This window comes from Macaca mulatta, chromosome 15 (assembly GCF_049350105.2).
Source record: "Macaca mulatta isolate MMU2019108-1 chromosome 15, T2T-MMU8v2.0, whole genome shotgun sequence".
Classification (NCBI taxonomy): Eukaryota; Metazoa; Chordata; class Mammalia; order Primates; family Cercopithecidae; genus Macaca; species Macaca mulatta.
In genome coordinates, this window is record NC_133420.1 from 80,110,197 (window position 1) to 80,128,621 (window position 18,425).

Genomic DNA, 18,425 nt, shown 5'->3' on the forward strand with positions numbered 1-18,425 from the left:
CTGGAGTGCAGTGGCTGGATCACAGCTCACTGCAAGCTCCGCCTCCCGGGTTTACGCCATTCTCCTGCCTCAGCCTCCCGAGTAGCTGGGACTACAGGTGCCCGCCACCTCGCCCGGCTAGTTTCTTGTATTTTTTAGTAGAGACGGGGTTTCACCATGTTAGCCAGGATGGTCTCGATCTCCTGACCTCGTGATCCGTCCATCTTGGCCCCCCAAAGTGCTGGGATTACAGGCTTGAGCCACCGCGCCCGGCCGAAAAAGTTCACTTTTCTTATGTGCTTTGTAAATATGGAAATATATTTTAAAGTTGTAATTGTAGTGTTTATTTTATTTCATATCCTTTTTTGTCTTGATATTTCATTCTGTAAATTTTTCCATATTGCCATAGTGTATTACCATGTTTTTTTTTTTTTTTTTTGAGATGGAGTCTCGCTCTGTTGCCCAGGCTGGAGTACAGTGTCACAATCTTGGCTCACTCCAACCTCCCCCTCCCGGGTTCAAGCAATTTTCCTGCCTCAACCTCCCAAGTAGCTGGGATTACAGGCGCATGCCACCATGCCTAGCTAATTTTTGTAGTTTTTAGTAGAGAAGGGGTTTTGCCATGTTGGCCAGGCTGGTCTGGAACTCCTGACCTCAGGTGATCCACCCACCTCAGCCTCCCAAAGTGCTGGGATTATAGGTGTGAGACACTGCACCATGCCAGTATATTACTTTTAATGTCCATTAGTCCGATTAGTGGGTATTTCGTTAAGTAGATATTCTTTCAGGTAGGTAGTCATCATTTTTTAAAACCACTTAATGCTATTTTATATTTAGGTTCAGGGGCTCAAGTGATCTTCCTGCCATGTCTGGGAGTACAGGCGTGTGCTACCACACCCAGCTAATTTTAAAATTTTTTTGTAGAGACAGGGCCTTGCTTTGTAGCCAGGCTGGTCTCAAACTCCTGGCCTGAAGCCACTTTCCTGCCTCAGCCTCCCAAAATATAGGCATTACAGGTGTGAGCCACCACACCTGGCCTAATTTCTTTTTTGCAACTGTAGACAATTACAGTAGGATAACTTTGTAGAATGCTTTGTTGTATTTTACTAAAGCTATAGAATCCTTTGAAATTAACTGAAATGTTGCCTGACTGTATTAGATAACATTTAAATTTATCCCCTGGGTATGTGAGATAAGGATAAGAGCAGAGTCGTCTTACTAACCTCCATCATTCTAATCAGAGAGGGTATACTAACCTACGAGTCCTAGGTCCATCTCAGTAGGAGCCTGTATGTTGAATCACTTGTGTGATAAAGAGAGTTTAGAGTCCTTTAGCTTGCTGGTGGCTGTACCCAGAGGCCTTGATCAAGGATATGCAAAGGGAAAATAGAGAAGTGGGCTATACTAATTAATTGTAATGGTATTATAGTTGTCATTTTGTATGTTTTCTTGCAGATTATCAGTTAAGCAGGTACGAAACTTGAGATCTGAATGTGTAGGACTGGAAAACCAAATAAAGAAGTAAGTGACTTTTAGAGCTAGAAGTTGCCTTAGAGACTAGTTTAGCATTTGCATTTTACAGGTGAGAAAACAGATTCCCACAAACATTAATTAAAATAATATATCAATAGCCAGATGATGATAGGATTAGAGCATAGTTATGACTGCTAGTCCAGTTCTTCTAATAAATTATTATCGCTTTCAGATTAAATTTTATTTTTTGTTGGGGTGGTTGTTGGTGGGTGGGTTTGCACTGATTAGCTCTTTGGATATTAAATTGCCATGTGATTTTTCATGTGACTAACTAGGTTATTTAATTTTTATTAGAATGGAACCCTATGATGACCACAGTAATATAGAAGAAAAAATTCAAAAGGTGAGACAACTTATAAAAGGAGAAATTTAATCTTTTAAAATTCTGTGATATGCAGTGTTTGCTCAGTTGGTGGGACTCTTATAGTCTATTTAGCACAATTTTTTTTTTTTTTTTTTTTTTTTGGAGATGGAGTCTCGCTCTGTTGCCCGGGCTGGAGTACAACAGATTTTGGCTCACTACAACCTCCGACTCCTGAGTTCAAGTGATATTCTTGCCGCAGCCTCCTGAGTAGCTGAGATTACAAGCATGCGCTACCACGCCTAGCTAATTTTGTATTTTTAGTAGAGACAGAGTTTCACCATGTTGGCCAGGCTGGTCTTGAACTCCTGAGCTCAGATGGTCTGCACGCCTTGACCTCCCAAAGTGCTGGGATTACAGGCATGAGCCACCACGCCCAGCCTCCCTTCCCCTCCCCCTTCCCCTCCCCTTTCTGAAATGGAGTCTCACTCTCCCAGGCTGGAGTGCAGTGGCATGGTCTCGGGCTCACTGCAACCTCCGCCTCTTGGGTTCAAGCGATTCTCCTACCTTAGCCTCCCTAGTGGGTGAGATTACAGGTGCATGCCAATATGTGCAGCTAATTGTTATATTTTTGTAGAGACAGGATTTCACCATGGTGGCCAAGCTGGTCTTAAATTCCTGACCTCAGGTGATCCGCCTGCCTCGGTCTCCCAAAGTGTTGGGATTACAGACGTGAGCCACTGCGCCCGGTCCCATTTCTTTTTATAGTACTATTACTTTTTTCTTTTTTTAAACTCATAGGTCGTATGTATAAAGATATTAATGGAGTGCCTTTAAAACACTTGAATATAATGGAAAAATGAACTTATAATTCATAAGCTTAATTATATTCAAAAGGGTTTTTAGATATGATTAATTAAAAATTCTCCACCCCAGTACAAAAAGCTCTGCTTGATTGTAGTATAACCTTGTCAGTTACAAGGTTATACTTGTCAGTGGTATTAATTTATCTAAGTAAAATGGGTTAACTGCAGGGAGATGTTAAGTATGAAAGGAAAATGAGGAATTAAAATGAGGCTGGTTTGGCAGGAGGGAGGATTCTGACAAATGAAAATGATCTGAGACCTCCAGAGTTTGACTTTGATGTGAGTTAAGTATTTTCTTAGGTTTTCTTTTTTTTTTTTGGATAAAATTTCTCTCAAGCTCTTTATTGTGATTCTGTGATTGCCACGCCAAGCTGCTGTGGGTATAAATTTGGCTTCCAAGGCACATTGTCACTTGTAAAGGTGAGCGCCCTCTTAAGGAAATATTTTTATTCAGTGAATGCTTATTGATATCTGATATGTGCTAGGTATCTTGTAGATATTAGGGCCAAAACAATGAGGAGAACAGGCAAGGCAAAGTCACTTCCTTCATGGTATTTTCCATTTAGTGAATCTCTTATTGCAAATTATATAATTAAAATAATTTGCAGAACCTATTAAAGTTTTCACAGCAGTCTCTTCTGAGTTTGGTTCATATTTGTTTTCTCTGAGTACAGTCAACTTTGAGCCCTTGACAAGATAAAAATCTAGACTTGGAAAATCTGAGAACCAGATCCTAGATAATTACAGATTCATCAAGGAAATGCCATCCTGTGAGACCTCTAGACTGCTAGCCAATGAGTGTTCCTTTGGGAACAGCTTTACCTTGCCATGCAACATGTCAGAGATACTTAGGGTGGCACACACCTATAGTTTCACCTACTCAGGAGGCTGAGGCAGGAGGATTGTTTGAGCCCGGGAGCTCAAGGCTGCAGTGTGCTCTTGTTGTGTCAATGGACTCCAGCTTGGGCAACAGAGCGAGACCCGTCTTAAAAAAAAAAAAAAAGAGGTGGGGGCACAGTGGCTCACACCTGCGAGCACTTTGGGAGGCCAAGATGGACAACGGATCACTTGAGGCCAGGAGTTCAAGGCCAGCCTGGCCAACATGGTGAAACCCTGTCTCTACCAAAAATAAAAAAAGTAGCCTGGTATGGTGGTATTCTCCTGTAGTCCCAGCTACTTGGGTGGCTGAGGCACGAGAATCACTTGAACCTGGGAGGCAAAGGTTGCAGTGAGCCAAGATTGTGCCACTGCACTCCAGCCTGGGTGACAGAATGAGACCCTGTTTCAAAAAAAAAAAAAGAAAAAAGGAAAAAAAAAGTGAACTAATTAGAGATATTTAATACTGTATTTTTATCATACAGGAAGAACATGTGTATAATTATATTTCTCCACCTCCCTGCCTCTTTTGTAAATTCTGTTAAAGCATAACGTATATACAAGAAATGTGTAACTCATAAGTATATAGCTTGACAAATTTTCACAAAGTGAACATGTCCATGTAACCAATATCGTTTAAGGAATAGAATGTTACCAGCACCCTAGAATCCTCCTTGAACCTGTTTAGTTTACACTGTTTCCCCCCATGGGGAAACAGTGCCCTCACGTGTTACACTAAAGATTAGTTTTGCCTGTTTTTGAGCTTCATATAAATGCGAGTATATAGAATATATTCTTTTGTGTCTGACTTTGGCTCAACATTGTTTATGGTATTTATCCATGCTATTGTGTGTAATCATAGTGTGTTTATTCTCATTGCTGCTTAGTGTTCTATTTTATGGACATAGCACCAGTGTACCCTTTTTACTGTAGATGGACCTTTGGATTGTTTCTACTTTTTGATTATTACAAACAGACATTCTATGAGTATTCTTTTTTTTTTTTTTTGCAAGGATCCTGGGCTTAAGGGATCCTCTTACCTCAGTCTTCTGGGTAACTGGGATTACAGGTATGCGCCACTGTGCCTGCCTAAATATTCTTGTATATCAATTTTAATGAATATAGATTAGTATATGCCTAAGATTTTTTGTTTTTAATGAGGCATAATTTCCCACACTTTAACTTCCTCAAACTGAATGACTTAAAATTGAGATGTAGTAGTTTTTTTCTCTTGAAAAATTTTTTTATTTTTTTTACTGAGATGGAGTTTTACTCTGTCCCCCAGGCTGGAGTACAGTGGCGCGATCTCTGCTCACTGCACCCTCAGCCTCCCAGGTTCACGCCATTCTCCTGCCTCAGCCTCCCGAGTAGCTGGGACTACAGGCTCCCGCCACCACGCCCGGCTAATTTTTTGTATTTTTAGTAGAGACGGGGTTTCACTGTGTTAGCCAGGATGGTCTCGATCTCCTGACCTTGTGATCTGCCCACTTCGGCCTCCCAAAGTGCTGGGATTACAGGTGTGAGCCACCGCGCCTGGCTTCTCTTGAGAAATTTTAAAAATTATTTCTCCCCAAATGATCTTTGGTAGATTGATTACATGTCAGCATATAGAAAAGGCTAACTGTATCTTGCATAAGATTTCTTAGATTTGGAGCTGGGTGCAGTGGTGCATGCCTTTAGTCCCAGCTACTTGGGAGGCTGATGTGGGAAGATTGCTTGAGCCCAGGAATTTGAGTCTGGTCTGGGCAACATAGTAAGACCCCATCTCTAAAAACAAAAAAATTCTTAGATTTGTTTGAAAATTATAGTGAGCTAGATTCTCCTGATACATTTTTCAAAAATTTCCTTTGGAAATAAAATCCAAAGGGAGTTTTAAACTATGAAAGTATAATTATTTAATTTTCTTACTAGAAATCATTCTAGGAAATTTGTTACTAAGAGTGAACATATATTTACATTTAAAAAATATATATATGGATTATGTGCGAACTTTAATATTTTCTTTTTGTTTCCAAAGGTTCGGTCTTTGTGGGCTTCAGTGAATGAAACGCTCATGTTTTTGGAAAAAGAGAGAGAAGTTGTTAGTTCGGTCCTTAGTCTTGTTAACCAATATTATGCTTTAGATGGAACTGATGTTGCTATTAATATTCCAAGGCTCTTACTTGACAAGATTGAGAAACAAATGTTTCAGGTAAGCATTTGATATTAAGGAAGCTTTTGAGAAAACTCTTGTGATGTAATTGTATATTTTCTTGCAGTGTTCTTCTGCTTTCAGAATTTCTTTCTTTTTTTTGAGGCAGAGTTTTGCTCTTATTGCCTAGGCTGGAGGGCAGTGGCATGGTCTTGGCTCACTGTAATCTCCGCCTCCTGGGTTCAAGCGATTGTCCTGCCTCAGCCTCCCAAGTAGCCGGGATTACAGGCATGTGCCACCACGCCCAGCTAATTTTGTATTTTTAGTCGGTGGGGTTTCTCCATGTTGGTCAGGCTGGTCTTGAACTCCAGACCTCAGGTGATCCACCCCCCTCGGCCTCCCAAGGTGCTGGGATTACAGGCGTGAGCCACCGCATCTGGCCTTTCTCTTTTCTTTCAGATAAACTTTAATGATAAAAAACATAAGTATTTTTATGTAATAGTTTATTATTATAATAACCTATAGTTCACCAATTTTTTTCTCCTCCTGATTCCTTAGTTGCACATAGGAAATGTTTATGAGGCTGGAAAACTGAACCTCTTAACAGTTATTCAGTTATTAAATGAAGTCTTGAAAGTGATGAAATATGAACGTTGTCAGGCTGATGAGGCAAGATTGACGGTAGACCTTCACTACCTTGAAAAAGAGACCAAATTTCAGAAGGAAAGATTATCAGATCTGAAGCATATGAGGTACTCTAAAAAGATCTGTTATTTTACTGTGGGAGGAGTAGGGTGGTTTTCTTAACAAAACTCGTATAACTTTAATAGCTCTTCAGCTTTGGCAAACAAGTATGAGAATTCTAGTACTCAAAAACCTTACATAATCAACTCTTGGAGATACATGTGAAGCAGAAAGGAAAAGGAAAATTAGTGGGATGAATGATTTGCCCTGAATGATAATTTTTTTATGAAATAATTTTAGCTTTTCTGTAGTTTTCCTTTTGTTGGGTCTAATTATAAAACTGGGCCTTAGAAAAGGTTTTTTTTTTTGAGATGGAGTTTCGCCCTTGTTGCCCAGGCTAGAGTGCAATGGTGCGATCTTGGCTCACTGCAACCCCTGCCTCCTGGGTTCAAGTGATTCTCCTGACTTAGCCTCTCGAGTAGCTAGGATTATAGGCATGTGCCGCCACACCTTACTAATTTTGTATTTTTAGTAGAGATGGGTTTTCTCCATGTTGGTCAGGCTGGTATCGAACTCCTGACCTCAGGTGATCCACCCGCCTCGGCCTTCCAAAGTTCTGGGACTATAGGTGTGAGCCACCAAGCTCGGCCTCTTTTTTTGAGACAGAGTCTTGCTCTGTTGCCCAGGCTGGAGTGCAATGGCATGATCTCCCCTGACTGCAACCTCCATCTCCCGGGTTCACACGATTCTCCTGCCTCAGCCTCCCGAGTAGCTGAGAATACAGGCATGTGCCATCACGCCTGGCTAATTTTTGTATTTGTAGTAGGGATGGGGTTTCACCATGTTGGCCAGGCTGGTCTCGAACTCCTGACCTTAGGTAATCGGCCTGCCTCAGCCACTTGAACAGTTTTTTAATTGAGCAGAAAGAATAGAAAGTATGGTATGCTTATAGGAATGGACAGAGAGTGGGAGTGAAAGTCCTACTCAAGTTTAGAGCAAGGAAGAAATTCTATTTTAAAAATAAATGGAGTAGCTGGGTGTGGTGGCTCACACTTGTAATCCCAGCACTTTGGGAGGCTTGAGGTAGGTGGATCACCTCAGGTCAGAAGTTCAAGACCATTCTGGCCAACATAGGGAAACCTTGTCTCTACCAAAAAGACAAAAATTAGCCAGGCATTTGCCTGTAATCCAGCTACTTAGGAGGCTGAGACAGGAGAATCACTTGAACCTGAGAGGAGGAGGTTGCAGTGAGCTGACATTGCGCCACTGCACTCCAGCCTGCGTGAGAGAGTGAGACTCCATCTCAAAAAAAAAAAAAAAAAAGAATAAATAAAATAGAGTAATAGATATATTATTGCTTTTTTTTTTTTTTTTCTTTTGAGACGGCATTTCCCTCTTTTTGCCTAGGCTAGAGCGCAATAGCACGATTTCGGCTTACTGCAACCTCTGCCTCCTAATTTCAAGTGATTCTCCTGCTTCAGCTTGCTGAGTAGCTGGGATTACAGGGGCGCGCCTCCGCGTCCGGCCAATTTTGTATTATTATTATTATTATTATTATTATTGTTTTTCAGTAGAGATAGGGTTTCACCATGTTAGTCAGGCTGGTCTCAAACTCCTGACCTCACGTGATCCACCCGCCTCGGCCTCCCAGAGTCTGGGATTACAGGTGTGAGGCACCGTACGCGGCCTCTTTTTGATTTTTTTTTTTTTTTTAACTTTTTTTAAAACTATTTATTTATTTTTTTATTTATATATATTTTTTGAGACAGAGTTTTACTCTTGTCTCCCAGGCTGGAGTGCATGGAGTGCAATGGCATGATCTTGGCTCACTGCAACCTCTGCCTCCTGGGTTCAAGTGATTCTCCTGCCTCAGCCTCCTTAGTAGCTGGAATTACAGGCACCCACTCCTACGCGTGGCTGATTTTTTTTTTTTTTTTTTTTTTTTTGAGACGGAGTCTCGCTCTGTCGCCCAGGCTGGAGTGCAGTGGCACGATCTCAGCTCACTACAAGCTCCGCCTCCTGGGTTCACGCCATTCTCCTGCCTCAGCCTCCCAAGTAGCTGGGACTACAGGCGCCCGCCAACTCGCCCGGCTAGTTTTTTTGTATTTTTTAGTAGAGAGGGGGTTTCACTGTGTTAGCCAGGATGGTCTCGATCTCCTGACCTCGTGATCCGCCCGTCTCGGCCTCCCAAAGTGCTGGGATTACAGGCTTGAGCCACCGCGCCCGGCCGATTTTTTTGTTTTGTTTTGTTTTTTGTTTTTTTGAGACGGAGTCTCGCTCTGTTGCCCAGGCTGGAGTGCAGTGGCGTGATCTCGGCTCACTGCAAGCTCCGCCTCCCGGGTTCACGCCATTCTCCTGCCTCAGCCTCCCAAGTAGCTGGGACTACAGGCACCCGCCACCACACCCTGCTAGTTTTTTGTATTTTTATAGAGACAGGGTTTCACCATGCTAGCCAGGATGGTCTCGATCTCCTGACCTCGTGATCCACCTGCCTCGGCCTCCCAAAGTGCTGGGATTACAGGCGTGAGCCACCGTGCCCAGCCTGTGTGGCTGATTTTTGTATTTTTCGTAGAGACGAGGTTTCACCACATTGGCCGGGCTGATCTTGAACTCCTGGCCTCAGGTGATCCGCCCGCCTTGGCCTCCCACAGTGCTGGGATTACAGGCATGAGACACTGCTCCCTGCCTTCTTTATGGTCATAAAAAGAGAAAGGTATTTTAGGTTCTGAATATTCACCTGTGAGAAGTTAATTTTTATGTGGTATATTGATTGAACTTTCAGTTCCATTTCCTTCCACTTCTCTACAACTATTGTTATTTTCTTAAATTTGACTCAGTGCTTTTTTTGTATCTTCATATGTTGAATAAAGTTTTTTTATGCTGTTATAGGTATAGGATAAGAGATGATCTCACAACTATAAGACAATCTGTTGTTGAAAAGCAAGGAGAATGGCATAAAAAGTGGAAAGAATTTCTTGGTTTGTCTCCTTTCAGTCTAATTAAAGGTTGGACTCCAGTAAGTAATGTTGACTTGCCCCTGTTCTCCCCGCCCCACTTTTTTTTTTTTTGAGACAGTGTCTTGCTCTGTTGCCCAGGCTGGAGTAGAGTGGCATGATCATAGCTGGCTGGACTACAGTGGCACAATCATAGCTGGCTGGAGTACAGTGGCACGATCATAGCTGGCTAGAGTACAGTGGCATGATCATAGCTTGTTGTAACCTTGAACTTCCGGGTTCAAGCAATCCTCCCACCTCAGCCTTCTGAGTAGCTGGGACTACAGGTGTGCACCACCAAGCCTGGCTAAGTTTTTCTTTAATTTTATAGATAGGGTCTCCCTGCATTGCCAAGGCTGGTCTCAAACTCCTAGACTCAAGTGATCTTCCTGCCTCGGCCTCCCCAAAGTACTGGGATTACAGGTGTGAGCCACTGCACTCAGCCAATTTGCCCTTTGGAGAATAGTTTAATAAATGGCAATTTGTGAATTTATTGTGTTATGAATGACCTAGAAATGTTGTATGTATGTCATCTTTGCATTTGAGTCTAAAGTTTCTATGTTATGGTTTCTGTAATTTTTCTAAATATATATATAATATAATATCCATAAGTTGCTGTTGTCATTTACAGTTAATATTTTTAGATTTGAAGGATTGTATTAAAAGGAAAACAATTATTATTATTATTATTTTTTGAGACGGAGTCTTGCTCTGTTGCCGAGGCTGGAGTGCAGTGGCACGATCTCAGCTCACTGCAACCTCTGCCTCCCAGGTTCAAGTGGTTCTGCTGCCTCAGCCTCCCGAGTAGCTGGGGCTAAAGGTGCCTGCCACCATGCTCGGCTAATTTTTTTATTTTCAGTAGAGATGGGGTTTCACCATGTTGGTCAGGCTGGTCTTGAATACCTGACTTCAGGTGATCCACCCACCTCTGCCTCCTAAAGTGCTGTGATTACAGGCGTGAGCCACTGTGCCCAACCAGAAAGCAAGACTCCTCTTGATGTGAAGTACTGTGATGTTTGAGAAATTCAAGAACTAAGTAATCCCCCTTGCTCCTAATGTTGTACTTTGCTTTAAAAATAGTTATAGGGCTGGGCATGGTGGCTCACACATGTCATCCCATTGTTTTGGGAGGCTGAGGCAGGAGGATCATTTGAGGCCAGGAATTGGAGACCAGCCTGGACAACATAGTGAGACCCCTTCTCTACTAAGAAAAACCCCCAAAACTGGGTGTTGTGGTATGTCCTTGTAGGCTTAGCTACTCAAGAGGCTGAGGTGGGAGGACTGCTTAAGCCCAGGAGTTTGAGGCTGCAGTGAGCTATGATAATGTCATTGCACTTTAGCTTGGACGAGGGAGTGAGACCCTGTCTTTAAGAAAAATAAACAAATAAAAATAGTTATCTGATACATGCTTGGTAATTCTGTCTTTCTTAGGGAGAAAATAATCTATTCATAGATTAACTCAGCATTGTTATTGTAGTAGTTAGCAAATATGTTTACTTCAAAATTGTGAATTTTCTGTTTTAAGTCTGTAGATCTTTTACCACCAATGTCTCCCCTTTCATTTGATCCTGCCTCAGAAGAAGTATATGCAAAGAGTATTCTTTGTCAGTATCCTGCTTCACTTCCAGGTTGGTTATTTATTTGTTTTTCTCTTTGAAACCTCCTTTCTGTCATTCTTTTTCATTATTATAATAGTTCTTTATATTTCTTGTCTTTTTCCTCCATTTTTTTTTATTGTGGTGAAATGCATGTAACCTAAGATTCACAGTTTCAGTTATTGCAAAGTATACAGCTCAGTGGCATTTAGTACATTTACAGTGTTGTGCAGTCATCATCACTATCTAGTTTCTGAACTTTATCTTTGATTTTTTTTGAGACAGGGTCTCACTCTGTTGCCCAAGCTGGAGTGCAGTGGCACAATCTCAGCTCACTGTAGCCTTGACTACCTCAGGCTCAAGTGATCCTCCCACCTCAGCCTCTCACATAGCTGGGACTGGAGGTGTGCGCCACCACACCTGGCTAATTTTTGTAATTTTTTTTTTGTAGAAATGGGATTTCACTGTATTGCCCAGGCTGGTCTTGAACTCCTGGGCTCAAATGATTGACCTGTCTCGGCCTCCCAAAGTGCTGGGATTACAGGTGTGAGCCACTGAGCCCCAGCAGCCAGAATATTTTCATCATCTCAAAAAAACCCTCTAACCCATTAACCAGTCACTTCCATTTTCCCCGTTAGTCCCTGGCAGCCAGTAATGTACTTGTTTTTTTTTTTTTTCCTGAGATGGAGTCTTGCTCTGTTGCCCAGGCTGGAATGCAGTGGTGCAATCTCAGCTCACTGCACCCTCCATCTTGGGTTCAAGCAATTAATGCTCTTGCCTCAGCATCCTGAGTAGCTGGTATCACAGGTATGTGCCACCACACCTGGCTAATTTTTTTTTTTTTTATTTTTGGTAGAGACGGGGTTTTACCATGTTGGTCGGGCTGGTCTTGAGCTCTTGACCTAAAATGATCTGCCCGTCTTGGCCTCCCAAAGTGCTGAGATTATAGGTGTGAGCCACTGCGCCCAGCCCATTAATGTACTTCTTATGTCTATGGATTTGCCTGTTCTGGATATTTCATATAAATGAAATCATATAATATGAGGCCTTTTGTTTCTGGCTTCTTTCACTTGCATTGTTTTTAACTTTGCACAATGTTTTCTTGAACTGATTCCAAGCAATTCTCCTTCCTTGGCCTCCCGAAATGCTGGGATTATAGGTGTGAGGCACCACATGTACAGTATTTTCAAGTTTTTTACATCTTGTAGCATGTATCAGCCTTCAATTTTTAAAAATCAGATTCGTTGAGTTATAATTCATATATCATACAGTTCACTCATTGAAAATGTATGATTTCTTGGTTTTTGCTAAATTCACAAATATGTGTAACCATCATCACAATTGTAAACATTTTCATCACCTGAAAAAGAAACCTCATACCCTTTAGCTATTAACCTCCAATCCCCCTTCACTTCTCCAGTTCAAAGCAATTACGAAGATATTTTCTGTCTCCAGATTTCCCTGTTCTGGATTTTCATATGGATGGAATCATATCATATATAGACTTTTGTGACTGGCTTCTTTCACTTAGCATAGCGTTTTCAAAGTTCATCTAAGTTGTAGCATGTATCAGTCAGTATTGCATTCCTTTTTTATGAATATATGCCATTGTATGCCTCTACCACATTTTGTTTATCCATTCGTCTGTTGATGGACATTTGGGTTGTTTTCACCTTTTGGCTATTATGAATAATGCTTCTATAAACATTCTGTACAGGTTTTTTGTGGAAGCTCACAATTTTTTTTTAACATGAAAGAATAGTACAATAATTAACCTGTGTTAATTAGCACATGTGTACAAGACAATTAGGTTCAGTAAATAGAGGATAGATAAGGAATGAATGAATAAAAAACAAATTATACAGCCAAATTGGAGCAGGTAATAGTTGTAGGCTGTAGTTCACTCAGGCGAAAGGTCATGACAGCAGTTAGCACAGGACTCAATCACTGGGATAGGTAAATGGTTTGAGAGTCAGGTGTATTTGGGGAGGACACTGGTTGGGAAAGATTATAGACCAGAGAGCAAGGCTCAGTTTAGGTGCAACCATGAGAGAAGACATAGAAAAGTCTGCATGGGGCTGTGCATAGTGGCTCACACCTATAATCCCAGCACTTTGGGAAGCTGAGGGTGGAAGATTGCTTAAGCCCAGGAGTTCGAGACCAGCCTGGACAACATAGTGAGACCCAGTCTCTACAAAAAATGAAAAATTAGCCAGGCATGGTGGTATGTGTCTGTAGTCCTAGCTATTTAAGAGACTGAGGTAGGAGGATCATTTGAGCCCAGAAGTTCAAGGCACAATGAGCTATTACTGCTCCACTGCACAATGCTCTAGCCTGGACAACAGAGTAAGACCCTCTCTCTCTCTTTCTCTTTTTCTTAAGTTTTTTTGTTTTTTTTGAGACAGAATCTCACGCTGTCGTCCAGGTTGGAGTGCCGTGGTGTGATCTCGGCTCACTGCAACCTTCGCCTCCCGGGTTCAAGCAATTCTCCTGCCTCAGCCTCCCCAGTAGCTGGGATTACAGGCACACGCCGCCACGCCCAGCTAATTTTTTGTATTTTAGTAGAGATCAGGTTTCACCGTTTTGCCCAGGCTGGTCTCAAACTCCTGAGCTCAGGCAATCTGCCTGCCTAGACTCCCAAAGTGCTGGGATTACAGGTGTGAGCCACCGCACCTGGCCCTTTTTCTTAAATTTTAAATTCAAATTTTTTTTAAAATTAAAAATTAGTGTTATCCATTCTCAGGGGCCATGTTAATCTCTGTATTGTTCCAATTTTAATATATGTGCAGCTGAAGTGAGCATGAGACCCTGTCTCTTAAAAAAAATAAAAGGCTGCATGGTTTGATAAATGAAGAGGAGCTTCAGATAGAGCATTCTGGTTCCATGGTGGCTGTGGACAGTCCTTAATTATGGTAGAATTCTTTTGATAGCTCTTGGCTTCGTTTTTAACTCTTTTATTTTTATTTTTTATTTTTGAATTATTTCTCTCTCTCTCTTTTTTTTTTTTTCAAATCCACTAGTCAACAGAGCTCTTCGCATTGTGTTGTGTTTTCATTTCAGTTGGGAAAGGGCTTTTGCACTCTCACCAGGGTTAGTTTACCCCTTCGAATCTATGAAATTCTCATGTCCATTTGGAGGTTTCTCTACTTGCCTTTACACTGAGGGAAAATGTGTCCATTTAGGAAGTCCAGTTGGAAGTGGTACTCTGGGGAGTCCCCCCCTTTTTTTTCTCCTAGTATAGAACCTTGATCTGAGCTGGGCTACTTAAACATTATATTTTTTGTGGTAAAACAACCATTTCTGCCTTCCTGTACCTTTCATATTGCATCTTAATTTACTTTAAAAATGTTTTTTAAAATTATATTTCAGCATATTGAAAAGTACAGAGAATAATATTATAAATACTTGTTTATTAAACACCTTTTTGGCAAAGGTTTGCAATATTCACTTTAGGTTTTTTAAAATGTACATATATAGTTAATCCTTAGATATCCACCTTTCTTCACCTTCCTTACTGATTTCACAGAGGTAATCACTATTCTGAATCTAATCTTTAGTCTGATGTATGTTTATAAAATAAATTTGTTACCTATGTATAGACCTATAAATAATATGTAATATTGTTCTTCCTCTTTTTTAAAGTTTATAAATGAAATTTAAAAAATTATCTTCCAAAAGGTTCTTTGTTAATGTTTGTACTTTTCGTTTTTTTTTTTTTTGTTTTGTTTTTTGAGACGGAGTCTTGCTTTGTCGCCCAGGCTGGAGTGCAGTGGCACCATCTTGGCTCACTGCAAGCTCCGCCTCCTGGGTTCACATCATTCTCCTGCCTCAGCCTCCGAGTAGCTGGGACTACAGGCGCCCGCCATCTCGCCTGGCTAATTTTTTGTATTTTTAGTAGAGACGGGGTTTCACCGTGTTAGCCAGGATGGTCTCGATTTCCTGACCTCGTGATCCGCCCGCCTCGGCCTCCCAAAGTGTTGGGATTACAGGCGTGAGCCACCGCGCCCGCTAATGTTTGTACTTTTCAAAACAGGATCCAGAGAGGGTTAGTTCATTACATGTGATTGTTTTATTCTTAGTAACTTTTATTCTAGAATAATGCCTGTCTTTTTTTAATGACATTGATAAAAATTGTTTTTAACAATTACTGTGTTTAAATTGAGCAACATGATTGGTGACATTTTTGGTCTATTCTTTTGTTCTCCTTTTGAGAAGTGTATGTCAAAGTATATGCTTAGTTCTTGAACTCTGAATAGTAAAATTCTCAGTCTTTTTGTGAAAATGTCTTCATTTTCACTAATTTTTGAATGATAGTTTAGTTGGATATAGAATTCTAGATTGATTGGCACTCTTTGAGACTTCGATGATATGATCTCATTGTTTTCTGTTGTTTTTGAGGCTTTTTGCTGTTGGTCTAATTGTCATTCATTTGTAGTTAGTTAATTTTTTTTTTTTTTTTTTGAGACAGTCTTTATTACCCAGGCTCAAGTGTAGTGGCATGATCTCAGCTCACTGCAACCTCTGCCTCCCAGGTTCAAGCAATTCTCCTGCCTAAGCTTCCCGTGTAGCTGGGATTCCTGGCATGTGCCATCACATCCAGCTAATTTTTGTATTTTTAGTAGAGACGGGGTTTCACCATGTTGAGCCACTGACCTCAAGTGATCTGCATGCCTTGGCCTCCCAAAGTGCTGAGATTATAGGCGTGAGTCATCGTACCTGGCCCATTTGTAGTTAGTTAATTTTTCTTTTCTTTTTTTTTTTTTTTGGAGAGGGAGTTTCACTGTTGTTGCCCAGGCTGGAGTGCAATGGCATGATCTCCACTCACTGCAACCTCTCCCTCCTGGGTTCAAGCTCTTCCCCTAGCTCAGGCTTCCAAGTAACTGGGATTACAGGCATGTGCTACCATGCCCAGCTGACTTTTGTATTTTTAGTAGAGACGGGGTTTCACCATGTTGGCCAGGCTGGTCTCGAACTCCTGACCTTAGGTGATCCTCCTGCCTTGGCCTCCCAAAGCGCTGGGATTACAGGCATGAGTCACTGGGCTCGGCCCATTTATAGTTAGTTAATTTTTGATTTCTGGTTGCTTTTAAGATTTTTCTTTGGCTGGGCGTGGTGGCTCACACCTGTAATCCCAGCACTTTGGGAGGCTGAGGCAGGAGGATTGCTTGAGCCTAGGAGACCAACCTGGGCAATATAGTGAGACACTGTCTCTACAGAAAAAACACAAAAAATCAGCTGGGCATGGTGTCACGCACCTGTGGCCCCAGTTACTTGGGAGGCTGAAGTGAGAGGATCACTTGAGCCCAGTTAATCGAGGCTGTAGTGAGTCATGATTGTGCTACTGCACACAGCCTGGGTGACAAAGCAAGAACTTGTCTCAAAAAAAAAAAAAAAAAAAAGAGAAAAAAAGAAAATATTCTTCTTTTGTATTACGCAGGTTCATTAGGATATATCTAAATGTAGTTTTGTTTTATTTAGCCTATTTGGGATTTGTGTGTGCTTATTTATTCTGAAAGCTCGTATCTTCAGTTTTAGAAACTTATTCACCAATATCTCTTCTTTTTTTTTTTTTTTTTTTTTTTGAGACGGAGTCTCGCTCTGTCGCCCAGGCTGGAGTGCAGTGGCCAGATCTCAGCTCACTGCAAGCTCCGCCTCCCGGGTTCCCGCCATTCTCCTGCCTCAGCCTCCCGAGTAGCTGGGACCACAGGCGCCGCCACCTCGCCCGGCTAATTTTTTGTGTTTTTAGTAGAGACGGGGTTTCGCCGTGTTAGCCAGGATGGTCTCGATCTCCTGACCTTGTGATCCGCCCGTCTCGGCCTCCCAAAGTGCTGGGATTACAGGCTTGAGCCACCGCGCCCGGCCAATATCTCTTAAAATATTACTTTATGTCTTATTCTTTTGATCCTTTCCTTCTGAAACTCCTATTGTTGGGACTTCTGATTCTGTCTTTCGTATCTTTTAACTTCTCATTCATATTTACAACTTTTTTGTATCTCATGCCTTCATTCTAGGTATTTTCTTTAGATCGCTCCTATAACTCACTGATTATCTTTTAGTTATGTTTAATTTGCTTTTTGACCTGTCTGTCTAGTATTTAGTAGTCATAGATATATACTTTTTACCTCTCTAATCCTTACTTACTTCTTTTCTGTAACTGCCTGGTTTTCATGTTGTCATCTTCTTTCATTATGGATTCTGTTCCACTTTGGACACATACAACTGGGAAAAGCCTTTCAGAAGGTAACATGTTGAAAGAGGTCAAGCCCTTGGAATATCAGATCTTCTGTAATCCAGCCATGGCTTTCTTCATCAGTCTTATTTCACCATGCTTCCACTGGATGTATCCTGTGCTCCATCATAGTAGCTTGTACCTCGTTCCCTCAGTACCTTCATGCCTTCTTCCCACTCCGCAGTCTGGGCTGGATGTCTCTCCTCTGCCTCCTTAAACTCTGTATATACTTGTGTCATAATACTGTAGAAGTATAACAACACTTGACACATCACTATCCTTTCCTAGACTGACTCTTCGGAGGCAACCTCTCCATCTTTCATTTCTTTCTCCCATTGTTGGTATGGTAGTAGCATGTGGGTATGGTAGTAGCATGTAGTTATTCAGTCATAGGTTGAAGAATAATTATGTAGGTTGACTGATATCATAAATGTGCATTGAAATATGCTAAGACTGTAACTTTTTGGCCTTGCTGGCTTTTGTGATAATCTCATGATCTATGTATGTAAACATGAAGCATGTAACACTGGGGAATTATGGATTCTTACTCTTTGAGAAACTTGTTTTAGTATTAGTCATCATTTCTTTTATAAAAGCTAGATATTCTCTATTACTTTTCTGCTCATCACTTTACACTTATCAATTGAATAATTATCTTTTCCTATTAGTGTTCGTGTTTTGGTTTTTCTGTTTTCTTCTGTTTAGAAGTTGTTCTAGAATTTCAAGGGATCCTTGAATGTTAGAATGTACAAACCTAATTAAAGAGTAATCAATTTTTAATTTTCTTTAGATACACATAAGCAACATAACCAAGAAAATGTTTGCAGAGGAGACAGTAATACCTTGGGAGCTCTACATGATCTAGCCAACAGGTAAAACAAATTTGATTTTCTTTTGTTAAACATTTAAAAAAACTCTTATTTTATAAAAAATAGAGATGGGACTGAGAGATGAAGCCAGCTGGACTTCTGGGTTGGATGGGGACTTGGAGAACTTTTCTGTCTTACAAGAGGATTGTAAAAATGCACCAGTCACTGGATGTAGTAGCTCACTCCTGTAATCCTAGCACTTTGGGAGGCTGAGGTGGGAAGATCGCTTGAGCCCAGGAGTTCTAGACCAGTCCAGGCATAGCAAGACCTTGTCTGTTCTAAAAGTAAAAACAAAAGGTGTGGTCTTTCTGGGTTGCAGAGGCTAGTCTTTAACTCTTGGCCTCAAGTGATCCTCCTGCCTGGGCCTCC

General features: G+C 41.3%; 1 protein-coding gene and 1 pseudogene across 2 annotated transcripts in view; one reads left to right on the forward strand and one right to left on the reverse strand.

The window, feature by feature from the left end:
- HAUS6 (HAUS augmin like complex subunit 6) overlaps window positions 1-18,425 on the forward strand; it is a 48,427-nt gene that overhangs the window by 15,960 nt on the left and 14,042 nt on the right. For both annotated transcript variants that reach the window (XM_001109504.5, XM_028835138.2), the window contains exons 6-12: window positions 1,435-1,500; window positions 1,807-1,855; window positions 5,573-5,746; window positions 6,245-6,438; window positions 9,260-9,386; window positions 10,889-10,991; window positions 17,978-18,059. In XM_001109504.5, coding sequence (XP_001109504.4) covers window positions 1,435-1,500; window positions 1,807-1,855; window positions 5,573-5,746; window positions 6,245-6,438; window positions 9,260-9,386; window positions 10,889-10,991; window positions 17,978-18,059 — 795 coding nt within the window. The remainder of the gene's footprint in view (window positions 1-1,434; window positions 1,501-1,806; window positions 1,856-5,572; window positions 5,747-6,244; window positions 6,439-9,259; window positions 9,387-10,888; window positions 10,992-17,977; window positions 18,060-18,425) is intronic.
- LOC114672885 (U6 spliceosomal RNA) lies at window positions 13,660-13,758 on the reverse strand (annotated as a pseudogene).